General features: G+C 46.2%; 1 protein-coding gene across 1 annotated transcript in view; it reads left to right on the top strand.

Moving 5' to 3' along the window:
* The window catches only part of LOC115458693, a 93,477-nt gene extending 70,478 nt beyond the window's left edge, over positions 1 to 22,999 (top strand). Inside the window, exons 8-10 of the mRNA XM_030188521.1 lie at positions 13,378 to 13,461; positions 14,314 to 14,369; positions 22,876 to 22,999. Coding sequence (XP_030044381.1) covers positions 13,378 to 13,461; positions 14,314 to 14,369; positions 22,876 to 22,999 — 264 coding nt within the window. The remainder of the gene's footprint in view (positions 1 to 13,377; positions 13,462 to 14,313; positions 14,370 to 22,875) is intronic.
* Positions 23,000 to 26,835: the final 3,836 nt, after the last annotated feature.

Genomic DNA, 26,835 nt, shown 5'->3' with positions numbered 1-26,835 from the left:
ACACTAAATACTTTTGGCATGTTTTCTTGGTGTCCAGCTTTGCACTAGGAATTGTTTCCGCTTTCAGTAAGTTTGGATTATTAATTTGATGATTTACTGCAATGTGAGCAACTACTCAAGTTTTAGCATTGCTTTGTTGAATTGACCTCTGAGGCAGGAGTTAAGTTATGCTGAAACACGGCCCCTGTCAGGTCATCAATAAAAGAGTACTTGTTCCATTCTTGAGAGCCCTCTGTGCTTCTTTTTAGACTACTGGTGCTGTGTACTTTCATCTTCTCTGTTGCTTTTTTTTTTTTCAACTAGTCATATTACTCGGATTCCATTTCAATCAATTTCCAGTTTGGTGGGCGTTATCTAACCCAGGCCCTGTGTGATTTGGGTGCAGAGTAGCTGGCCCTGGCAGGCTGATCATTCTTAAAATGGTATAACTGGAGGAAGGGACCCTGTCTGCAGAAAGCCTACAGTGAAAATAAATGAAGTGATGAACGTTGCAGATATGGTATATCATAGCTAGGCAAATTAGAATATTGGCTTTTTTTGGGTTGATAGGGAATAGGATGACTAAATTCAGAACCAGCCCTCTGTGGTGGCAGTTTTATGTGAACAATAAACCCATATAGAGAGCTGTTCTATAACAGCGTGCCTATATTTAGATGACTATTCTATAAAGGAAAGTAGCATAGGCAGAAAAGTTTAAGGGGGTACCTTAAAATCACCTCGCTCCACTCCACCCGGGCAGCAGCAGTGGCACTCATAGACTGCCTGCAGCCTGCACTTGGGCTTTCTCTGTGAACTGTCCTGCCCTTCACAAAACAGGAAGTTATGCCAGAAGGGGCGGGACCGTTCACAGAGAAAATCCCGGTGCAAGCCATAGGCAGCCTATGAGTGCCGCTGCCTGGGCAAAGACTGGGGGAAGATGATTTTAAGTTACGGGCAGGGATGTGTATGCAACATACGCATCTGGAATAAATACGCCAATGAAAGCAGGTGCTTACTTTCCTTTATATGTTTACTAGTCAAAAAGGCCCGTTTCTGAAACCTATGAAATGGGCGCTAACAAGGTTTTCCTCGGAGTGTGTATGTTGAGGGCCGCCGAGAGGGGGGGACAGGGGGGACAAAATTCCCCGGGCCCGGGCCTCCAGGGGGGCCCGGCCCCGGAGTCCCACTCCGCCCTCTGTCATCAGGACCTCGCACCTCCTGGGGCCCTGCGGCGCTTCCTGGCGCTCCCTTCCTCGTTGCGACGCTCTCATCTTCATTTTTCCCAGCCGCCCTGCATGTAACAAGTTGCAGCGGCGAAAACGCAGGCTCGCCTCTTCTTTAAGCCCTTCCCCTTCTCTTTCAGCATGCACTGATGCAATTTCCGGTTTCCGCGAAGGCGGCACAGTGCACGCTGAGAGAGAAGGGGAAGGGCTTAAAGAAGAGGCGAGCCTGTGTTTTTGCCGCCGCTGCACCTTTTTAAATGCAGGGCGGCTGGCCTGGAAGGAAGGAAGGGCTGTCCTTCGTTGTCTTCATTTGTGGGTAGCATTTTTATTTATTCTCACTTATATTTTCAAACGTGCCGGCTTGTGCAGCATAGGAATGTATACAGAGGAAGTATAATAACGGAACAACTTTTTGTAGTAATGTGTCATTTGGAGGGGCTGTTTATAGGGACTCTCTAGGTGTTGTATTCGTGCAGGCATTTTTTTTCTCCTGGTAAAGGGTCACTAAAACAGACATCATTTATGAGATTCAGGTGCTCAACACTTAAGAGTTTTTATCTGCTTATTTATTTACTTATGACACTTATGTGCTGGAAACCTGAGGGCACAGCTGGGGCTGGGAACTGAAACTTGGGGGAGGGGGGGTGAAAAGGGGGGTAAGTTGGGGCAAGTCACTGGACATGGAGGGGAAGGGAGGGAGGACAGGGAGCAAAGGAGAATCACTGGGGATGAGTAGGGAGGGCAGGGGAGCAAGGAGAGTTGCGATGGATGGAGGGGAGGGGAGGAGAAATGCTGGACATGGAAGTGAGGGAAGACAGGAAGGAGATGCACATGGATGGAGGGGAGAGGAGAAATTCTGGATATGGATGGAGGAGAGGGGAGAATTGAAATGCTGGATATGGATGCAGGGGAGGGAAGAGAGGACATGAGATGAACATGGATAGAGGGGAGGCGAGAGAGGATAAATGCTGGACATGGATGGAGGAGAGGGAAGAGAGAGGAAGGAGATGCATCCTGACGGAGATGAGGGAAAGGGAAAAGAGGAGAAAAACTGCACATGGCTGGAGAAAATAGGCAAAAGCTGGATCCACTCTATACCTCTTCCAGTCAAGTCCGCGGAGGACCCAGCTTTTACCTATGGATGTAGGGCAAGAAATGAAGAAGAAAGGAAGAAAGTAAAGAAATAAATGGAATGGAAACCCTGGAAGTGGAGTTAAGGGAGCAGATAGCAACAGAATCAGAGACTGGGACCAACATGATCTGAAATACAGTCACAAGACAACAAAGGTAGAAAAAAATCATTTTATTTTCATTTTAGTGTTTGGAATATGTCCAATTTGAGAATTTACATCTGCTGTCTTATTTTGCAATGTATAGCAATGTTCTGTTTTTCTGGTATTGTGCGGCATGCAGAATCTGTATGCTAATTTGGTTTCTGTCATTTTGGGTATACTGGGGAGGGGTGAGTGGCTCTGAGAACTGGTCTGCACAGCTCCCTGCAGTTGCTAAGACTGGCCCTGTCCGTCGTCGACCGTCTGCCACCAGGCCGGGCCCCCTGCACTGAAATCACAGCGCCTCTCACCTCCGTGTGAAAGCGCTGCAGGCAGCAGCAGATCGCCTCCCTTCGGGCTTCCTTCCCTCACTGTGTCCCGCCCTCACGGAAGTTACATCAGATGAGGGCGGGACACAGGGAGGGAAGGAGGCCCGAAGGAGGGAGGCAATCTGCTGCTGCCTGCAGTGCCTTCACATGGAGGTGAGAGGCACTGTGATTTCAATGCAGGGGCCCGCTGGTGCGCGGAGGGGGGAGGGGTGGTGGGGGAGCGGTGGCTACCTTGGGGGGGCCCGGGGGGGCCTTGTCCCGGGCCTGGCCCAGTCTCTCGGCGGCCCTGTGTATGTTTGAGAGAGTGTGTGTGAGAGTGACTGTGTGAGAAAGAGAGTGAATGTGTGAGTGTGTGTGTGTGACAGATATTTGATAACCCACCAATTCTGAAACAAGTTTCAGTGGTTTACGATCCAATAAAAACAATGTAAAAGAAAGGAACGCCATAATAAATAAGACAGAGTACACAACCATACAACACATATTCTAAGGCTAAAACTAAAACAAGAGCTAAGGACTAAATCCTACATTCTCTTGACTGCTGAGGCAATGGAGACCCAACTGGCCTTGCTGTGGATGTGTTTAATTGAATCCCAATGCCAATTCAAACAAGTGGGCTTTAAGGACAGATTTAAATTTAGGAAAAGATAATTCTGATCACAGAGAAAGAGAGCTAAAAAGAAATAAGCTGAACTGTGAGTAGCTTCCTAGGAGATGGAAGTACCAGGCAATGGGAATCTAAGGAATGCAGTGAATGCGAGGGAGTGTAAGGAATGGTGACAGAACAAAGATATAGAGGGGAACCCAAATGCACCAATCTGTGAGCCAAGCATAGAACCTTAAACCAACATCTGTAATGGATAGGCAACTAGTGTAATTGAATAAGAAGTGGGGAAGGGTGATCCAAATGTTTAGCATGACAGAGAAAACTAGCAGCCGAATTGTGAAGGGTCTGAAGACGGTGAAGAAGGTAAGGATGTATCCCACAATAAACAGTATTACAGTAGTCTACATGGGTAATGACAAAAGTGTGAATAAGTGTATGAAGTGCAGGGAAGTCAAGAAACCTTCTAATTGAGCAAATTCGATAAAGCCAGTAAAAACATTTTTTGATAATCTGAGAAACAGGGGCATAGCTACGGGCGGGCCCAGGCCTGCCCACCTAGTTTTAAGCGTGGTTGAATTAAAACACACAGAGCAAAGCCAAAGCAGCAACCTTCCACTAATTCATATCTACTGTTGTCGCACTGCTGCTTACTCAGCTGATCTCCCAGTCCCACCTACCTTTTGGGCAGACTTGGCACGGCAGTGAGTCAACCACACTGAATAAATATGGTCGCATCTCTTGACTTCGTGGTGACCTACAGCATGCTTACCGTCCTCTTCCTTCTCAGCCCCCTGTGTGCTGATGACTCATGTTCCATCCCACGCTGCACGCTCAACCTCGTTCTCACGGCTCGTCATCTTCTCAACAGGCTAAAAGATAGCTGCATGCTCAGATGCAGGCGCCGGGAATTGGGACCATGCAGCACTGACTGCTCCTCCCCCCCCCCCCCCCGGGCCCGGACCACAGATGGAAAGCCTGGTGCCGCCTGGGTGGGTAGCAACAGGCGCGGTTTCTTAGCTCTCTTACATTGTGCCTTAGTGCAGTAGCATTCCCCAGCGTCCCAGTAGTGCCCCACGGTGGGCCACAACACACTCTGCCTGAGTCAGCTACAGGAGCCAGGGTGTCCTGCACCACGTGGTAGTTGCAACTTTACTGCAAGCAGCTGCCCAGCACTGCAGGTAATAAAATTTGAAATACGTTTTCTTTTTTTAACATCATCATTTAGGTTTTTTTATTTTTTTGTACTCAAAATGCTGGCTGGTGATGGTGGGATTCTGGGTGGGGTAAGCACTTCACTTTTTTATGTTATTCTTGAAGTACTTGCTGCATTTTCAAATGCTGCTGGACAGACAAAACTAGATTCCCTATCTCTTCTACATCAGATAGAGACAAAGAAATTCTTATTGCTGGCAGTTACATTTGGGAAATTATTTGAAAGAAGTGATTTTGCAACGAAAGAACTGCAGAGTGCCATGTTGTCTGTTACAGATTGCATTAATCTTATAGAGTGTCTAAAAGAAGCTTTTGTTCAGTTTAGGGAGAACATATCAAATGACTTTGATAAAGTTCTCAAGTTAACAGAGGATCTCATGGAGAAATATGCTATTGAAAAGTGGGATGTTTCTTCCTCGCGAAAGACAAAGATACCTATAAAGTTTGGTGATTCATTGTTTTTTTCCACTTTGGGTAAATCTTCTTCTATTCAAAGCAATGAAGATTTGAGACATCTGTAGAATGAGATAATTGACTGCCAGCTAAGTGAACTGAATAATCGTTTTCAAGATGATGCTTATGGAATGATGACTGCTTCTGCTGCCTGTATGCCAACATCTGAGGCCTTTGGCCGAAGAGAGAGTCTACTGCCCCCGTGCACTTTATGTGGCATTACCATAGAGGAAGCTGAATTAACAGTGTTCAGTATCTAAAACGCAAAGTAGCAGAAGGTATACATTTTCCATCTTTAATCGAAGTACTAGACCAACTGCAATGTGGACATTTTCCCAAATGTCAATGCACTTTTAAGAGTACTTATCACTCTGCTGATGTCAACTTGCACTGTGGAACGATTGTTTTCAACTGTAAACAGGATCAAAACGGCATCAAGAGCCTCAATGCTCACCAGTCGCCTCCATAATCTGTCACTGTTATCATTTGAAAGAGAACTGTATGATTCATTGGACTATGACAGAATTATTGATATATTCAACACCAAAACCTCATTCTTTAGTGAGCATAGTTTCTCAACTTAATTTGCTAGATACTATTATACAGCTTTGGAATTGTACATTAGCGCCAAATTCCAATTTACTTTATCTAAAACATCACTAGTGCTGCCCTCGAGGTACTTTTATAAGCCTATATACAGAGAGGCTCTTAGCCTTTGAGAAAGCCTAGCTGACTATAGAGGATATACCGTATTTTTCGGACTATAAGACGCACCGGACCATAAGACGCACCTAGGTTTTAGAGGAGGGAAATAGGAAAAAAAAAATTTTCCTTTTTCCCTCCTCTAAAACCTAGGTGCTCCGGTGCGTCTTGTCCGAGTTTTGGACCTCCGTCCCGTACTTACACGATTCCATGTGCCCTGGTGGTCTAGTGACGTCGGGGCAGGAAAGAGCCCCCTCTTTCCTGCCCATCGCGCTGCTCTCCGTGCTCCTCAATGCTTTCTGACGGTCTCGGCGAGATTCAAAATGGCCGCCGAGAATCTCGGCGGCCATTTTGAATCTCGCCGAGACCGTCAGAAAGCATTGAGGAGCACGGAGAGCAGCGCGATGGGCAGGAAAGAGGGGGCTCTTTCCTGCCCCGACGTCACTAGACCACCAGGGCACATGGAATCATGTAAGTACGGGACGGCGGTCCAAAAACGCTACCTTCGGACTATAAGACGCACCCCCCATTTTCCTCCCAAATTTTGGGGGAAAAAAGTGCGTCTTATAGTCCGAAAAATACGGTACCTTTTGTCAATCCCTATTAGACATGTGCTCTTTATTTAAACTGTATTTGATTTTTTTTCTTTGTCTCACTACACCAAACACAAATGTAAAAAATGTGTTTTGTCCCACAACACAATATGCATTCCATATTATGCACTTACTGTTTTTGTATTAAAGCACACTGCACTGTTCTTTTTAAATAGTTACAATTCTTGAGTGCATGTAACCACACCTGCACTTCCTACATTTGATAAGTAAGAGATGGCTTTGTTCTTGTTTTTATTTTAAACTTTTTTTTTTTTTTTTACAAATGCCCCTGACATAGCCTTCCGGCGAAACGTGTTGGATCATTTTCAGTAAAGTATTTTGGTTTGTTCTTCATCTGTGATTCGTTCTGTCCTTTGATATAAGTTTCTTATAAAGCAAAGTTGAAGGATATGTGCCAAACTGTGGCAATTTTATTTTGTCAGCATCAGAATAGAGAGAAAGCAGTAGAGCCAAAGGAAGGGGAAAAGTCTTGAAAGGTTTTCTTCCTGTTTTGCTTAATCTGGCATTTACATTTGTTATAAGCAAAATATATGCCATTGCTGTAATTATACTGCTATGTGTGTTGACATATTTGCCATTATAGTAGACATATCTGATCAAGTTTGATATATACAGTATATAGTGCCCACCCATACCGTTGTCTTTGTGGGATTAAGGACCATCTTGTGAAGAGAAAGCCAATTGGAGAGAACAAAAAGATAGGATTGCAAATGAGATAAGTCAGGTGAAGAGGCAAGCAGGAAAGATCAAAAGAATATCATCTGTATATATGAAAAATTTGACATTCTGATCTTGATAAGAAAAGCCAGAGAAAATTCCTATATAATAATTCTCACCATCAATGTTCTAAAGTAGCTGCCTGTGTCCGTGGCTCCTGAGCTAGGCTCAGTAGCCAGGCTGACGTCACTCACAGCTGATTCCCAGGCAGGGGGAGGAGTAGCGTGTTTCCCTACTCCTCCCCCTGCCTGGGAATCAGCTGTGAGTGCGCCGCTCCCTGCGACACAAGTGCGGCACCACAGACAACCCCCCCCCCTCGGCGCATCACCCAAGCCCCTCCCCCAACACATCAATACCCCCCCCCGGGCACCACCCAAGCCCCTCCCCCCCAAGCACATCAACCCCCTTGCCACCCGCAGCTGCCAGTTCAAGAACCCAACTCCCTCTCTCCCTCCGATTTGCAAAGACCCCCCTCCATCCGATTTTCAGACCCCCCCTTGGAGTTCCTGATCCCTGGACCCCCCTGCCACGACCCTCTCGAGCCCCCCTTCCCGCCGCCAACCCTCCCCTGCCACCGTCGCGTACCTGTGCTGGTGGGGGACCCCAATCCCCGCCAGCCAAAGTCCTCTTCTCGGCTGAGACAAAAGAAGAGAATGATCCACAAGATCGAATGTCACAGAAAAATCAAGAGATACTAGAAGGACAACCATCCCAGTATCCGGAAATGAGTGGAGCTCACTATTCAAAGCTATTACTATGGTTTCAGTGCTTCGTTTAGCATGGAACTCTGTCTGTCTGGGATGAAGAACCCAATGCTGATCGGTAAACTGTAGCAACAGAGTAAAAACCACTATCTCTGTGATTTTAGAAAGAACATTACTGTTAGAAATAGGTTGTAGTGTTCAGGAAGTGAAGGATCAAGTGTAGAATTTTTAGGATAGGCTTAACAACTGCTTTTTTGCACAGTGAATAGACCAGACCAGAAGAAAAACTAAGGTTAACCAAATGTAAGATCAGCAGAAGAAGGCCATGCCTAATCGATCTTAATCCAAGACGATGGAAAAGGATCAAGTAGAGAAGTGGTAAGATGCATAGCTCCCTATCCGTTTCCGTATACAGTTCAAGCTGCTCTTATTAACCTATAAGTGCATTCACTCTGCTGCCCCTCACTACCTCTCCACCCTCATCTCTCCCTACACTCCTTCCCAGGAACTCCGTTCACTAGGCAAATCTCTCCTAATTGCACCCTTCTCCTCCATCGCTAACTCCAGACTCCGTTCCTTTTATCTCGCCGCATCTTATGCCTGAAATAGACTTCCTGAGCCATTATGCCAAGCTCCATCCCTGGCCGCCTTCAAATCCGGGCTAAAGGCCTACTTGTTTGATGCTGCTTTTAATTCCTAACTTGTCACCTGCTCGTAACCTTTCTTGTCTTCCTCTCTTCAATAGTCCCTTTTCCCTATGTGTCCTATCTGTCTGTCCTACCCTTATCCCTTATTTGTCCTGTCTGTCTGTCCTGATTTAGATTGTAAGCTCTTTTGAGCAGGGACTGTCTTTTCTTCATGTTCAGTTGAGAAGCGCTGCGTACGACTGGTAGCACTATAGAAATGATTTGTAGTAGTAGTGAGAGAAGAAAGACCAGGTATTGGTTACGGGTACACAAGGGGAGCAATGCGAAGAGACAGAAATTAGAGGCTGAGAGAGTTGAGGCCCAAAGGGTGGAAACTTTATCAGAAAAATAAGAGGCTAATCGGTCTGCATCAGACGAAGTCAAGGACTGTGCTGGAGAACCAGAGCTAGTAAGTCGTGACACAATAGAAAACAAAGACCTAGTACAGTTATTAAATTTGACCAGTTGCTTGGAGAAGTATGATTTTTTTGCAGGTTTAACTTGAGATGAATAATAGGAACAAGCGGACTTATACACTGTCAGAGATTGGGGGGGGGGGGGGAGGATGAAATTTATGGCCAGTGGCGTACCGCGGTGGGGGCGGTCCACCCCGGGTGCACGCCGCTGGGGGGTGCCATGGTGCGTGCCTGTGGGTTCCGAGTTCGCTACGCTAACTTCGCTGGTTCGCTGCAGCTCCCTCCCTCTGCCCCGGAACAGGTTACTTCCTGTTCCAGGGCAGAGGGAGCTGCTGCGAACCAGCGAAGTTAGCGTAGCGAACTCGGAGCCCACAGGCGCGCGCCACAGCACCCCCCCCCCAGCGACGTGCACCCGGGGGGGTGTCATTTCACGGGGGGGGGGGGGGGCGCTACACCCGCGGGGGAGGCGCATCAGCGATCCGCCCCAGGTGTCATCGAGGGTAGGAACGCCATTGTTTATGGCAAATGTGTTCTGCATGGCACATTTGGTGCCATAAAAGGAAGAGACCCTTATGATGCGAGGGATTATGAGCTTTATTGCTGGTAGAAAATGGTCGAGAAGAGGCTTTAAAAGAAGAAGAAAGAGCAAAAATCCAACCAACAGTTGTGCTCTCAAAGTCCATATCCAAGAACTTACCCGACAGAATGTAGATAACAGGGGATGAGAGGTCGGGTAATATCTGGAAAAATGAGTAGAGAGGTGTGGTAGCCGTGTTAGTCCACTTTTAAAGGTAATCAATAGAAATAAAACAAAATAAAACATGGAAAAGAAAATTAGATGATACCTTTTTTATTGGACATAACTTAATACATTTCTTGATTAGCTTTCGAAGGTTGCCCTTCTTCGTCAGATCAGAAATAACCAAATGTTGGTAGATGACAGTATATATAAGTGAAACATCAAAGCATTCATTTATAAACCATAAAATTTGTACTGCTTTGTCACCCTCCTATCTCCATGCATATCTCCCTGTCCCTCATCCACCCAACTCTTCCTGTCTCTCACCTATCCACCCCCATCCTGTTAGACTGTCACTGAAATGCTTCGATATTTCACTTATATATACTGTCATCTACCAACATTTGCTTATTTCCGATCTGATGAAGAAGGGCAACCTCAGGTCAGGTCAGTATAATGGTGTTATGGTATCTCCTCCTGACCTGAGGAAGGAAGTGCAAGTCTCTGAAAGCTAATCAAAAATGTTTTAAAATTAGTGAAGGTATCACCTTATTTTCTATTTTGTGTTTTATTTGCATTTATTAACCTTTATTAATACAGCTACGACATTACTTTATACTAAATTAAAAATAAAATTGTTTTCTGTACCTTTGTTGTCTAGCCATTTACTGTTTCTAATTGCATTGCTCCCAGTCTCTTAATTCTGCTTTCCTTTGTCATCTCTTAACTCTCTTGCCAGGGTTTCTGTCCATTTGTCATTTTCTCTCCTTTTTCTTTGTTTTCTTCAATTTTTTTCTGCCTCTCTCTCTGTCCAAATTTAATTCATTCTTACTACCCATTCTTTAATTTCCTTCTTTTTACTTCATGTACCTATGGCTTTTCATCTTTTCCTCACCCTTGTTCTCCCCATGCCCCTTCCTCTTATTCTCCAGTCTTTCACTACTCTGTCCTCTCCCCCTTTCCATCCAGCAGCTCCCCTCTCTCTCCCCATCCTTCCAGTGTCTCCCCTCTTTCTTTCTGCATTCTTCCATCCAGTGTTTCTTTTTCTCCCTACCCTTCCATCCAGCGTCTTCCCTCTTTCTATCCCTATCCTTCCACCATCTACCCTCTCTCCTGATCCAGCTAGTGTCTCTCTGTCTCCCCCTCCTTCTACCCAGTGTCTCTCTATCGCTCTACTCTTTTCTGTCAGTGTCCCCTCTCTCTCTCCACATCCTTCCAGTCTCTCCCCATTTCTCTCTGCATCCTTTCATCCATCTCCCCTCTTTCTCTCCCTATCCTTCTATCCAGCATCTTCCCTCTTTCTTTCCGTATCCTTCCTTCCATCTGTTTTCCCTCTTTCTCTCCCCATCCTTCCATCTGTTTACCCCCTCTCCCAATCCTTCCATCCAACGCCTACCCCCTCTTGATCCCTATCCAGTGTCTCTCTCTATCCCCTTCTTTCCATCCACTGTCTCTCTCTCTCTCTACCCTTTTCCATTCATCATGTCATCTCTCTTTCCCCATCCTTCAATGTCACTCCTGTTTCTCTCCCTACCCTTCCTTCCAGCATGTTCCCTTTTTATGCTCTCAGCCAGGATCCAACCTTTCTCCCCATCCTTCTCTCCAGCCCTTTTTCGTGTCCTCTCTGCTCCCCATCTTTCCACTCTCTCCATTCAACCTCCTGCTGCCTCCTATTGCACCTTCCACCCGATATCCATTTCCTGGTCACTGCTGCTTCTCCTGTTGGGCAGCAGCGGCCGCAAAAAACAAAAAAAGCAAGCACGGGGCCGCAGCAGCCTTCAGGTATGGGCTGTCGGCTCTGCTGCTTATCTCTCCGCCCCCGGAGCAGGAAGACATCAACTTCCTGCTCCAGGGGTAGAGAGAGGAGAGGAGCAGCAGAGCCGACAGCGCATGCCTGAAGGCTGCTGCGGCCCCGTGCTTGCTTTCGTTTGTTTTTTGTCACAGCCGTTGGGCAGCAGCGGCCAGGAAATGAATACCAGGTGGAAGGGGGAGCCAAGCAGGAGGCAGGAGTTGTTTTACCGCCATGGTGTCACAGCGCAAGACTTTCCCGCTTTGGCGGGAGTGCGGGAGATGACCCGCCAAAGCGGGAGTCTCCCTCTAAATGCGGGAGACTTGGCAGGTCTGCTGTTTCTGAAGTTCCTTAAACTGCTTCCCTGCAATTCATGTGAGCCCCTGGGAGCAAGAAGAGGAGTAGGGAGTGACAATGATTTCCAGTGGGCAGTACAATGTCAAACACAAAAGACAAGAAGCAGACCTTGATGAAGAAAATGCAGTCTTTAATACATTGTATTGATGCTCCCAGGGGTCACACTCAAATGGCCGACATGGTCATGTTTCACCTTTTGGAACAGTAACAGAAAAACAGACCCAGGAAGATAAACATTGACCTATGTTAGTGGAGTGTTTAGGTTTCCACCAACTGGTACTTTATGCCCCTGACGCAGCCTGTACTCTTGGCGAAACATGGCCATATCGAGCATTTTTTGAGTGTGAACCCTAGGAGCGTCAACACAATTTATTAAAGACTGCATTTTCTTCATCAAGGTCTGTTTCTTGTCTTTGTTCTTGTCTTTTTTTCTTACAATGTCAAATACAGTCTTTATTAAGCAAGCACCAACAAGGGACCTGACACTGGACTGTGTTTCAGCAGATAAAACTACCTGCCTCAGGGGTCAAAAACAATGTATAGAGTACCAGTGTAACAGCAATGGTGCAATAAACTTCAGAAGACTGTTGCTCATACAAACTTTATGGTGCTGATTATAATGCAGATTGTGTTGATTACAAGACTTTCTCAGCGAACAGCTGAAACCAAACAAAACACTGCTGCCAAAGGTGCGGAAGTCATTGAGTCACTCCCTACTCCTCTTCCTGGCATTTTTTTGGATACTTCATAGGGTTTTCTTTTCCTGCCTTCTGTTGTAGCCCCTGGGAGCAGCTATGTTCACAACAGTGATACAGATGACTTATTATGGAATGCATTCTGTGGTTCGTGCACTGTGTCATTTGGAACATCACAGTCAGTCAGATCCAAGTGACTATGGGGTAACGTCTGACTCTCATACCAGCAAAGCTGCTCCCAGAGGTTCAGCCATAACTGGGCTAAAAATATGAGGAATGTTAAGGTTGACAAGTGGGTGGGGGGCAACCTTTGTTGTTATAATCCAACTGAGGCCAGTTCTGACTGAGCTGGAATCTCCATAGGGGACAGGAGTCACACAAATTTGTTTTTGTTTTCCACCCAGATGCACTAAGCATTTTTCTCGTAGACATATAGACATAAAATATGTGAAACCTCTTAGTACATCTGGTTATGTATTTGAATTTGTCAAGAGTGTTTTCTGTAAGTAGCTATAGTTTGTATTTATCTTTCCCACCCCCTGAATTTTAGTGCTGTGAAAGTGCTATATTAACAACATTAAAAATGTTATGCCTCTATCTAGTCAGAACAAGTATACTATGAGAGATAAACGTTTCCTCAGAGAGTCATACTAATGTGTCCTGGCTCTTTTCTGGAAGGAAAAGTTATAAGAGCAAGAAAAGAATTCAGTCTCTGTCCTCATTGCTCAGAATGCCAGTGAGGGTAGCCATTCATGCCAAATTGGTATGACAGTTTTTTTGAGTAAGGTATGCACCAGTCCACTAGGAACTGGATTGAAGTTACCAAGTATTTCACAGAAGCCACTGAATAACTTTCAGATGATAATGAATTTGGTTTCTACTAGTTTGATCCAGATTTGGACCAGTGTCCTGAAGGTGAAAGGCTGTGCCAGTTCCCTGAGCCATCCAGTTCTCCTGAAGGAAGCCAGGTTGGCAGAAGTTACACAAAGAGCATTATACACACCAATAAATGACTTGATTTGCTCCATATTGCATGGCTGCCAAAGTATGTAATGCCTGCCCTACATTGTCAATTGTAACTCTCTTGCCAATCTTCCTGCTCCAAAGGAAGTCAAGGAAAGTCTTAAAAATGTCAGAATTTGTGACTTCTAAATACCATTTTCAGCTGCTACCATAGGTGGATATCTCAGTTCTCTAGGAATCTTCTAGAAATGTTATACAGGACACAAACAAAAGAACCTGAAAGTAAGAATACCCATAATGGGCTAGATTCTATATATGTCACCTGGTTTATAGAATACGTCTAGCCAGTTTATAGACTACACCTAGTTAGTGGCCATGCCTGCACCTAACTCTAGGCGCATCCATTTACACCAAGTAAAACTTGGGTGTAAATGCCGGCACCTAAGTTAGGTGCAGAGCAGACATATTCTATAACTGTGCGCGTAGATTTTTGGAATGCCCATGGTCTGCCCATTCCGTGCTCATGGCCTCACCCCTTTTTGGCAGCATGCACTAGGATTTATGTGCACCACTTTACAGAATGCACCTTGCAAGTTGTGGGCGTAAATTCTAATTAATGCCAATTAATATCAATAATTGCTTAAGTGGCAATTATTAGTGCTGATTGGTTTGCTAAGTAATTAAATTGCATGCGCAAATCCAGAATACAACCGGATTTGCGTTCGCAATTTTGGTCACTTTATATAGAATCGGGAAATATGAGGAAAGCAGAAAGGAATATGAACGCAGAAAAAAAATAATGTTTTGTCCCTGTGAAAAGAAAATTAATTTTGTAAACATTTGGGATGGGATTGCAGGTAGAAGAGATATCAGAAGAAGAAGAAGAAGAGGGGATGATCTCACAAAGAGAGAGGTGGGTATGAAATTCTGGATATCTCCAGGTGGTTTGCAATATACAGGGCAGTTTGAGATCACATGTGTGATGCATTAGATTTTTAAAGGGAAACTACATGCATTGTTTCCCTTTCAAAATTAGCAGCCACAGGGTACACAAGTTAAAAGTGCTCACCTGCTATTTTGCTATTTGTGCGGGGAGCCCAAGCAAAGAGTACCTTTGAGAATCCCACATTTTCTTCTCATGACCTGAACACACCCTTGCTCTTGCCTCTTTTCAACCTTACTTGAATTACGAACCCTAGAGATAGCCACGTATACTTTTAGCAGAGGGTAATTTTCAGCTAAGCCACTTTTACCCAGTTAAATGGCTTTGAAAATGTTCTGAAAAAGTATAACGAGTGAAAATACACAATGAAGATGTAATAACCCAAAAAGTGTGCAAAGGGCACCAGAGAAATATATTTAGGGGTCAGTTTTCAAAAGATTCTACATGCTTAACTGAATATCTTAAGTTTTAGGCATCTAAATTTAAGAAATTTTCTGTCAAACTTTGTTTCCTAAATGTAGGTTTGCAATTCATTTGCCTAGATTTAGATGATTAAGGACCCTATATTACTAAGCTGCAGTTACAACTCCAAAATGGTGCTGCATGACCCCAGGCTGGGATGAGGCAAAGGGGAGCCTGAGGTCAACTGGGACAACCTGGGAGGAGGCTTCGGTCTAAGTTAAGACTGGGAGTGGAATTTTGAGAATGCGGGAGAGTATACTTTGGGGGAGGGCATGTGCTGGGTCGGTAGAAGAGGAACTAGGCCAATTCAGTGGCACCATGGGCCACCAGGAATATTCTGGAGTGGAGGAGATGCCATAGGGGATTGCGGCCTCTTAGAATCAGGCACCTTAGCCTGCTGATGCTTTCAGGGTAACATTAGGTACATCTCTTGACGTTTAGTTCACTTTTTCCAGAGTAGCACAGTGTGTAGAGCTTTCAAGAGCTGTATCGTTGGGTTGCATGGTAGAAAGCTGCTTTGCATGCAGCACAGCTAATTACCATGCCTGCATTCAGCCTGAATTGTGTTTGTGGAAGGGATTGATGGGCGAACATTTACAATAACTGCAAACTTCACAAATCATTCCTTAATAGCATTGTAACAATGTGTTCTTAAAGCAGGTTAAAACTCCTAAATCCGCATTTACCGTGTGCAAATGTGTTATTGCAGTGTAGTAAATAGATTCTAAAAGGCTCCTTTTACAAAGCTGCACTACCATTAGCAGTGCGCTGAATTCAAATAGGCTTCTTCGCATTTAGTGTGCCACTAATTGGTAGCATAGCTTTCTAAAAGGAGCACTAAGGGATCCTTTTACTAAACTGTGGTAAATAGGGGGGCCTGTGCTAACATCAGCACGTTGTTGACACACACTGAGGCCCCCTTTTACCCCAGCGGGTAAAATGCTGTCTTTTTTTCTCAAAAAGAAATGGCCATGCAGGAAGTGAACCACTTGCCACACGACCATTTTAGGGGGGGGGGGGGAGCACTTACTGCAATAAGGGATCCGGCCGTAACCAGGCAGCGTGCGGCACTGCTCAATTACTGCCAACTAAGCACCGGCATTACAAAAATAGAAAATATTTTTGTAGCGCTGGAAATGGTGCACCCTGGGGGTCCTGGTTTGGTTGTAGATGTTGCCCAGGTCAACCTTCACCTTGGGGGTGGAAATTTCACTGGGCTCCTGTATGGCATCAGGTAGAATAATGGAAAAGTGACATCCCAGGAAAGCAATAGGGCATCCTAGGGGGGTACTGGACTTCATAAAATGCTCCCAGGTACACATCTGACCATTGCTCCCTTACCTTGTCTGCTAAGCCCCCCCAAAACCCACTACCCCCAACTGTACACCACTATCATAGCCCTTACGGGTACAGTGGGTTTCTGGTGAGTTTTGGAGGGCTCACAGTTTCCTCCACAAGTGTAACAGGTAAGGGGAGGTAGGAGCCTGGGTCCACCTGCCTGCAGTGCACTGCACCCACCACTAGACTACTTCAGAGATCTGCATGCTATTCTGATGGACCTGAGTATAACATCTGAGGGTGGCACAGAGGCTGTCAAGTAATGTTTTTCATCACTTTTTTGGGGGTGGGAGGGGGTTAGTGACCACTTGGGGAATAAGGGGAGGTCATTCCTGATTCCCTCCAGTGGTCATCTGGTTATTTAGGGCACCTTTTTGTGCCTTATTTATTATAAAAACAGGTCTAGCTCAGAACATCTTAGTCCTGGACGTTTTTGTTTTGTTCCATTATGACTGAAAAACATCTAAGTCTTAAGAATGCCCAAGTTCCGCCCTGAACACGCCCCGGCACTCCCCTTGAGATTTGGATGCACTTCTGATGGACTTCAGAGAAAAACGTCTAAAAATAGGTTATGAAAATGCTGATTTGGACATTTTTGTGAGAAAAATGTCCACTTTTTGGACATTTTTCTCTTTTGAAAATGAGCCTGATAATCTCCTCTTCTCAGGATTCTGTAGTGATCTATAATTTGTGTAACTGTTTGATTGTCAGTCTTGTTTTCGAAAGAGAAGGGCGCCCATCTTTCGACACACATCGCATGATGGGCGTCCTTCTCACAGGGTCAGCGATGATACATTTCCTGTTCCCGCGAGGGCGGGACACTGTGTGAAGAGAGAAGCTGGAAGCGAGTCTGTTGTGCGTTCTTCATTGATTGACATCGCTGCCACGTCGGAGAGTAAAGGTTAAAACACGCGGGGGGGGGGGGGGGCTGCTGATCGGGGAGCCAGAGCGGGAACCAAGGAAGGAAGGAGGGAGAGCCAGAGCTGCCTCGCAAAAACGCTGCAGCCTGCCACATGTAGGGGGGAGGGCAGGGGAGAGGAGAATTGTTGGCCATGTATGGATGCAGGGCAGGGAGAGAGAAGAAATCACTGGACAGGAGGGGAGAGGGCAGAGCAGGGGAGAGAATTGCTGACATGGATGGAGGGGAGGGCAGGGAAGAGAGGAGAATTGCTGGGCATAGATCGAGGGGACAGGGGAGAGAGGAAATTATCTGGAGATAGATGGAGGAGAGGGCAGGGGAGAACGGAGAGTTCCTGGACATGGATGGATGGATGGAGGGGAGGGCAAGGGAGAGAGGAGAATTCTGGACATGGATGGATGAATGGGGACAGGGGAGAGAGGAAATTTTCTGGAGATGGATGGAGGAGAGGGCAGGGGAGAACGGAGAGTTCCTGGACATGGATGGATAGATGGAGGGGAGGGCAAGGGAGAGAGGAGAATTCTGGACATGGATGGATGAATGGGGACAGGGGAGAGAGGAAATTTGCAGGATATGGGTGGATGGATGGAGGAGAGGGAAGGGGAGAATGGAGAGTTGTTGGACATGGATGGATGGAGGGGAGGGACGTCAGGAAGGAGATGCACATGGATGGAGGGGAGGGAAGAGAGGAGAAATGCTGGACATGGATGGAGTGGAGGGCAGGGAAGAGAGGAGAAATGTTGGACAAGGATGGGGGGGGGAAGGAAATATAAAGGAAGGAGATGCACACGGATGGAGTGGACGGGAGAGAGGAGAAATGCTGGACATGGATGGAGGGGAGAGAAGACAAAGGTTGTAGATGCACATGGATGGAGGGGAGGGGAGTGAGGAGAAATGCTTTATATGGATGGAGGGAAAATTGCTGAATTTAAAGGCTGGATTGGAACACTTTGAGGGCAGATGTTGAAACTGGAGAAAGGATAGGGTGGTAGACAGGACGCATAAGGACACAGAAAGATGGTGGACATGGTGAGAGAAAAAAATATCAAATGGAAAGAAGACACTGGGACCAAAGCTAATAGAAAAACTAAATGCTCTGACAGCAAAGGTAGAAAACATTTTTTATTCAAAATTTATTAATTGGAATATGTCAGCTTTTGGAAATGTACATCTGTGATATTTTGCTTGTAAGTTTCAATGTTTCTAGTATTGCTGCATGCTGAGTCCGACTTCTTGTATTTTGCCTTCATATCTGTTAAGCCATGTGTTTTTCATGTGTGATCAAGATGCAGTATTCTGCTAGCGTAAAGTATTTGCAGCCCTTTTTGTTTTATTTTGGTTTCACTAGGTTGTGTACTGGTGTTTTAGAGCCCGGTGTAATTATAGTGCTGCCTTTCCACACATAAAGGTTGTAGCTCGTCCTGTCCTTGGAATTAGTGCTGTTATGGTTTGGTAAGGCAATGAGTGTGTTTTGCACAAGTTTGTATTTAGTGTTTTGCAGTGGAGAGATTGTGTGTTGGCCTTACTGAGGTGGCACCAAAACACCAGAAAGGGTGTACAGCGTAAATCATGACACACTACCTCTTGAAAGATCTACATTGTGAACACTAGCCACCCTAAAAGGGTGCTTTTTGGCTCTACACGTATCATGATATTATGATCCCTTGTTTCATATTGTTGACGGTCTGCATGTTCCGTATGGTGGTATATTGGTGTATTAGGGTCTTTCCAGTGTAATATTTATGGTACAGTAAGGTTCTGAGTGTGTTTTTGCACAAAGTTGTGCATAGTGTTTTGCAGTTGAGCGATTGTGTTTAGTATATGCTTTGAGCAACCACTTTATTCTTTGACATATGATACATATCTAATATCTAAATTTAATAAAAGGTATTAACTGTGACTTTTATTTTTACTTATTTTTTTTCTGTGTGTTGTCAAACACTTATGGAGGTAAGCTCCGCCCCTGGCCCACCCCTAACCCCGCCCCCTTTAGCCTCCCCAAACAGTTGGGCCACCGACCGCCTATGGAGGCATGGATGGGAGGGCAGAGAGACAGGCATGGATGGGAGGGCAGAGAGGCATGGATGGGAGGGCAGCAGCAGGGCCCAGGGAGAGGACAAATTGCTGGAAGGGGAGGGGAGAGAGGAGGATTGCTGGCTATGGATGGAGGAGGGAAGGGCAGAGAGGGACAAGGATGGACATGGATGGGAGGTCGGGACCCAGGGAGAGAGAAGAAATTGCTGGAAATGAATATAGAGCAAGAAATGAAGAAGAAAGGAGGAAAGTAAAGAAATAAATGGAAAGGAAGCCCTGGAAATGGAGTTAAGAGGACAGATAGCAGCAGACTCAGATACTGGGCCAGCATGATCGGAAAAAGAAAGTCACCAGACAACAAAGGTAGAAAAAAATCATTTTATTTTCATTTTAGCGTTTGGAATATGTCCACTTTGAGAATTTACATCTGCTATCTTATTTTGCAATGTATAGCAATTTGTTTCTAAGAATATTGCTGACAATTCCTGTCAGTGTGGCAAGTGGTGAGCGATCATTTTCACCGGGGGGGGGGGGGGGGGGGGATCATTTTCACAGGGGGGGGGGGCGCCAACTGATAGTCTGCAGGGGGGCGCCAGAGACCCTAGGCACGGCCCTGGGCGTCCTTGACTGATAATGGAAAAAAGAAGGGCATCCCTGATGAACTCTTGAATGACTTTACCTGGTCCTTTTTTCCTTATGACCAAGCCACAAAAATGTGCCCTAAATGACCAGATGACCACTGGAGGGAATCGGGGATGACCTCCCCTTAGACAGTGTGTGAGACCAAGACACATTGTTTGTGTGTGTGAAAGAGAGACACAATCTGTGTGTGTGTTTGAGAGAGACAGTGTCTGTGTGTGTGAGAGAAACAGTCTGTGTAAGAGACAGAGTGTGTGTGTGAGTGAGTCAGAAAAAGAGAGTGTTTGTGTGTCAGAGAGAGAGTAATGATAAAATAAGTCTTTAAACAAATCTCATCCTCTCATGGCTCGCGCACCACGCAGTCATTAAACCAGTAAACCTTTTTCTTCCCTCCTCCACTCCTCTAGTAGCGGCGCAGCTCACTCAGCTGTGCAGGGAAGGGGCGGAGTTCGCTGAGGCATGGCGTGATTGACAGGTGATAGCGGCCGTCGATTGCTTTGGGCGGGGAGCAAGTGCGTGGCCAGCTTGTCCTTCGGTCCTCCCTCTCTCTTCCTCCGCCTTGTGTGTCGGCGCGGAAGTGGAAATTTGGCAGGCCGGGAGAGCTCCAAGGCTGCGGTTCCGCCTTTGAATGGTTAGATAGCGCTGTTGCTGGGAAAGGGGGGAATGCCTTCCGCAGTCTCATTGTGTGCGTTTGTCGTGTTCTGCTGGCAGGAGAAGGAGGACACGGCTACGATGGTGGGTAGGCTGCCAGCTTGTGTGGTGGACTGCGGCACGGGGTAAGGCAGCTCTTGACAGCAAAATGCCTGGGAGGAGGAAGCGGGAGTCAACTTGCTGATTTGTACCTGAAAGCTCTGGCTGGCTTCCGTTCGTAACATCTCCTCAAGTCAGCCAGCCTCCAGCGTTCCCTTCCTTCTCATTGCCCCGCCCTCTGACGTCATTGCATTTTGACGGGAGGGTGGGGCAGTGAGGGGGAATGGAACGCTGGCTGGCTGATGACAGGAGATGGTTACGATCCCAGTGAGACACATTGGAACGTTGGAGGAGCAAATTATTATATTAGATATTCCAGCAATTATAGTCTGGACACAGCAGGGGCACGGTTGCCACATCCCTGCATATTTTATAAAACACAGGAGTCCACGTACACATTTACACCTGCTGGTTCTGGGGGCTTATTTTATACAGGCACATAGGCACATATGTTTATTAAATAGGCACCCCATTATAATCACACAAATTTGCACAGTTAGATTTAGGACAGCCACTTGTGTGGACACAGGTGATATAACCATTTATATTGATTTCTGTAATTAAAAATTGATTTGAACCACATAAATATTTTGAATATTGAGTTCACAGTGGTTTTCCAGTGGATCCACGACAGATTTTGTCATCATTGAACATTTGGCCCAATATTCACCTAACCAGACAAATGCCGCTGAATATAAGTACTAACTGCATGGTTAGTGTCAGGCGGTCTATGGGTGGAACGTGGGTAGTGCCTGAGCAGAGCTGGTACTTACAAAACCAGATAAGTAAGAGGCTAAAATTGGGACAGCAAAAAGACTGTCCTAACTGTAGCCACTGAGCTAACCTGGCACTGGTCTGAATATGGATTGGTGCTGGTTAATTTCCGGGTAGTGGCATAAAGGGTTTCTGGCGCCCACCTCCCCTCTCCCCCCTGAAGACAACACACCCAACCAGGCCCCCACCCCTCCACCCTCTGTAGGCCACCCTGGGCCATCCTTTGATATCCCCTAGTAGGGAGTCCTAAGGACAGGAGCAATGCCCACTCCTTTCCATTGCGGTTCTAGCCTCAAAATGTCTGCCATAACTTTTAACATCAGTACCACAAGACTTTCGTTAGAGGTCATGGTGGGCATTTGGGGCCAGAGCTGTGAAGGGCAGGAGCGATTGGGCCCCCTAGACTATCAGGGCTAGCAAACATAGGCATGTGGAGTCCAACAGATGGTGGGGTTGAGCGGTGGGGGCCTGGTCAGGGACTTCTTATCTTTTAGATTAGAATAAGGGGGAGGGAGGGGAGATTTGGAGAGAGCGAGGGCAACTGCTTTCCTTATGCTGGGATCCACATAAAATCTGGTGGTCAGCACATGGCCTGTATGGCCCCAGACATGGCTTGGTATTGAATATCGAGGCCTAATTCTGACCAGTTTGTCTTTAAAGGAGGTTTGTTCATTCAGATTGGTGACTTCCTATCGTTGGCATTTTGTTCAACAAACTTCATTTAAAGACATTCTCACCTTCCTATTCAGAATGGTGTGACAGCTAAACAGAAGCTCTGAAATTACTGAACAGCAGTATCTCAGTTTTCTTCCCTAAAATTGCTGTTTTAATGAGTTAGACAGTGGGCAAATGAGAAAATGAGTTGAACAATGAATTAGAGGGAAACCTTGGGAAATTATAGGTGAACCAAAGTCCTAAAAACAATGGTGGCTCTTTTGAACAGAGTAGAAATCAGAGGACTGTTGGAAATGAGAACCATTGAATCACTAGTGGCTATTTTAGGTCATGTTTCCTGTGGTCCAGGTTAATCCGACGCATGAAGAGAAAACACGGCTCTGACATGGCAGATGAAAGGATGTTTCCTTGAGTCTGGATATACTGGACCTGAACTAAGAAATGATTGGAGTGCTTTATGAGCAATTATATAGAATGAGCAATAGGGGAGGCCAAACACTAACAGAGATTGATTTGCAGGCTTTATTCCCCAGTGATGAAAACAAAATCAATGTGGCCATCACAGTGCCCATAGCTGAGCTTCCCCTGCCAAGGTTTGCTAGACTGACCTTGAGACTAACATTAATCTGGATCAGGTATGAAAAGGGGTGAACAGTGTAACAGTCCAGCTAACATGTTGAATGTACTCTGGAGAGCAGGGCAGCAAGCAGATAGCACCGGTCTCTAACATATTCTCTTCTCTTTTTCTATTTCAGATGCTAATCTTCTTCAATCAAGTTTAAAAGTAATAAAAATTACAATAAATTTTCCTTTGTAATTTACATTAGTCTCTAATAAAGGTTGTATGGTTTTTTGTAATGTCTCTAACATTTCTGGTGACTGTAGCCTTGCTGAAATGGTCAGAGTGACAACACAGGATGCTGGACTCTTTGATTTCTGTACAGAGCAGGAACAGCAAACCACTCCTGATGAAAGCTCCCTGCTTTGGAGGGAGCAATGTAAAAGGTGAAAAGGGGATTTTAGTATTCAGGCTCTGTGATTCTTAGTCTCTTTGCTGATAATGCCATCACAATGTGAAATACATATGGTTATTTTAATGCTGAGGGCACCCGTCACTAGGAAACGTCTCCTCTGCAGTTCCCACAGCTCCTCTCTACACATGCAAGGACAAATAGGAAGCATGGTTAAATATGAAAGTTTACTCTCAACCCCACCACCATGCAAGCAACTAGGGTTCAATATTTTGACATAGGCTCCCATTCCTTAAGCTTGGAACAGGCAAAAGTCCTACAGTAGCATAACTCCTGATGCCTAATAGAGCAAAGGGGGTGAAGTCAAGCAGTATACACTAGTGAAGGCCTGAAATTTTTTCATTATGTGTAGGACCCAGCCCAAAAACTTAGGAGCCAGTGACTCAGACCTTTCTCGTTCCCCCCACACACCCCTTCCTCTGAGATTAGCAGCAGCTCTTCTAAAAACTGATTACTAATGCTTTTTTTCCTATTCTGTATGTGTATGGGCAAAGAAACTTTAATAAATCAGTCTGTTAAAGTGCTTCTGCAATCATTAGCCCAAGCCAACAGTCTCCCTTCCACCTTAATAGGTGAAGCAAAAAAGCACTCGCCTCTTTGCTTCACCTGTCATCATGGTCTGGAACCCCACCAGTCTCTCTCTCTCTCTCTTGTTCTCTTCACCATCTACCCCCCCCCCCCCCTCCTTCAGTTGTTCTCTTTAAAAAACAAAAAAACTTTTTTCACTTTTATCAATAACAAACCATGCATTTTCATAACGTCATAATGCATTTTCATAATGCAAGCAAATCACTCCACCACTATACCTTCAATCTCCCTCACTCACATCCCCAGCCCCATCCTGGGCCCAAAATCAGGAATCAGATGAATGGAATCCCATCTGTGGCATCCCTCAAGGCTCACCGTTGTCATCTTTATTGTTTAATATGTTTTGCATTTCTTTGGGTTCCGTTTTAAGTCAAGCAGGTTTCGAATTATACATATATGCAGATGACATCACGGTGCTTATTCCAAGCTGTTTGAAAGAAACAGATATTTCATACAAGATTTGTATTCGTCTTTTGGAGGAATGGATTTCTTCTCCTCTTCTAAAAATGAACAAAGATAAAACCAAAATTCTGAGAGGAAATGACGTCACGCACCAAAGTGGAGGTCTAATTGAGGAGCTCCGCCGGAGCTGATAAGAAACGGCGCTTAAAAACTTACCCCGGCACCGAGAGGCAGATCGGGAGTGAGGGAGGGCGTCTCCCTGGGTTATGCCACCTAAAAAGACGCTGGAGCGCTTCCGCTTCACTCCGGAGCGCCGCGAAAAAGCGAGCGAAGTTAAAGCGGGACCGGAGCTGCGAGGAGCTAAGATGGCGGCTGATCGCGCCCTGCCAGAATCAGCGGTAAGGGGCGAAGAGGAGGCTGTGGCTGCTAGCATGCTGCAATCTGATGTAGCGGGGATATTGCAAGACTTAAAAGCGGACTTTGCTGGGATTAGACTGGACGTGCAGAATGCTCTTAAAGAAATAAGAGCAGAGATTCATGAGTTAGGATCACGCGTGGGAGAAGTGGAGGAGGGGTTGGTGGCCCTGCAGTCCGAGGTGGACACTATGAGGAGGAAAGGGACTGAGGATCATGGGGAACTGAGCCAGCTCAGGGACCAAGTTGAAGACCTGGAAAATAGGTCTAGGCGTAACAACCTCAGATTTAAAGGCATTCCTGAGCTGGACATTTTTGCCAACTGTGAAGCTGTAATAAAGGAGCTCTGTCAGCATATCCTGATGCTTGGTTCGGAAGCCCACCCCCCTGAAATACATCTACAACGCGCGCACAGAGCGCTGGGACCACGCAGAGACCTTCAGCCCCGAGATATGGTTGCATGCTTCCTTGATTTCCCTATAAAGGAACAGATCCTGCGTCAGGCCAGAGCGAGCAAGGAGATCACCTGGAAAAACTATAAAATAGAAGTCTTCCAAGATTTGGCTCGCGCTACATTGCTGAAACGTGGAACATTTAAGGATGTGACCAGGTTTATGCGCTCCAAGGAGATTCGGTATAGATGGTTGTTTCCCTTCGCGGTGTGGATTACAGTGGATGGGAAGTCACGAAAGGTCATAACGCCTGAGGAAGCGTGGTTGGCGTTGAGGGCCTTGGGCTGCAAAGACGTCCCATTACAGAATCAGGACCTGCGGACTCCGGCTGCTCCTAGGCGGGATTCTGCCTGGCAGGTAGCGGTCGGGAGAGGAAAGAATAAGGATAAACAGGCGTCCTAAAATGGCCATTGCTGCAGACCTCATGATCGCCTGGGAAATTCTGGTTTGCTGTATGGGGCTGAGAAGCCAGTTTGGATATTTGACATATGAGGATTGGTAAATCTGTGGTGGAGACGGAGATGTATCATCAGATCAATCCCTGGGTTAACTGTTAAAGATTAGAACTGGACCCAATGACAGAGTGGTGGTCGGAGAGGTGGCTGCGGGAGAACTGGTGTATCAAGGCAGAAGGCGTGGACTGGAAAAGAGAAGGCCATCAAGCTCTGATGGAGGTCCAGGCTGGGTTAAAGACCTTATAAAATGTTTAATGTTGTTGTAAAGAAGAGGGCAGTAGTTGGGAGGGTAGAAGGGTGCCTCTTCCTTTAGGAGTGGGGCAGGGCAAGATGAGGATTTGGGGGGTTGGGGGGGTTGGAGGGAGTGTGTGTGACCCGGGAGGGATGGGGAGAGGGGGGAGTTTTGGAAGGATATTGGAGACCGAAGCTCTGATTTAGTACGTTCAATTTCCTACCGTGGCTGGTCTTTCGACTCAGGGATCAGCAATGGGAGGGGGGGAAGGGAGGGTGGGTCGGGAGAGGGCAGGGTTAGTAGTGGGGTCGTGGAATGTAAATGGTCTCAACCATCAAGGGAAGCGATGCCGAGTATTCAAAGAACTGAATAGGCTAAAATGGGATGTGACAATGTTGCAAGAGACGCATCTGAGACCGAGGGATGTGCACTTGCTGCGACATAGGTCCTATCGGAGCGTTCTGACGCACCAGGGACGGGAACCTAGAAGGGCTGGGGGAGTGGCTATTTTGGTGCGGCACACCTGTGGGCTGCGCATACAGGAGGAGTTTCGAGATTCGAGTGGTCGCTGTCTGGGTTTTAGGGGGCTACTACAAGATAAAGAAATTACAGTTCTCAATATTTATGCTCCAAATGACGGTCAGAAGCAGTTTTTTGATTTGTTGAAGGGAGAAATTCAAGGCTTCCTCAAAGGTCAAGTGATAATAGGGGGTGACTTTAACATAGCCCCGGATGCGGATTTGGATCACTCCAAGGGGAGAAGTGGTGCAGGGGGATCGGGGCGCAAGGCATTGTTGTCTTTCTTGAAGGGGTGTGAAGTGGTGGATGGATGGAGATTGCTGCATGGGGCTCAAAGAAATTATACACATTACTCACACGCCGCCCAGTCATATGCTCGATTAGATAGTATATGGGTACATCGCAATAACTGGCATCTGTTAGAAGAGGCGGAGATAGAGCCATGCCAGGTTTCTGATCATGCGGCGGTTTGGATAAGGCTTAAGGGGCTGGAAGGTAGAAGGAGGGGGGGGGGGGCTCTGGAAACTAAATGAAACACTACTGGGAGATGAAACAGTGAGAGAAGAGGTCCGGGGGGCTATAAAGGAATTTTACCGGTTTAATGATAATGGTGAGGTTGCAGATGGGTGCCTATGGGACGCTATGAAAGCTGTGGTGAGGGGAGTCTTTATTAAATGGGGGGCTCGGAAAAAAAGAGAGAGGGGGCGAAAATCCATGGAGTTACTTACACGCCTGGGGCAGTTGGAGAAACA

This window comes from Microcaecilia unicolor, unplaced genomic scaffold (assembly GCF_901765095.1).
Source record: "Microcaecilia unicolor unplaced genomic scaffold, aMicUni1.1, whole genome shotgun sequence".
Classification (NCBI taxonomy): Eukaryota; Metazoa; Chordata; class Amphibia; order Gymnophiona; family Siphonopidae; genus Microcaecilia; species Microcaecilia unicolor.
Note: the sequence above shows the minus strand (reverse complement) of the source record. Positions and strands in the feature narration are given on the sequence as shown.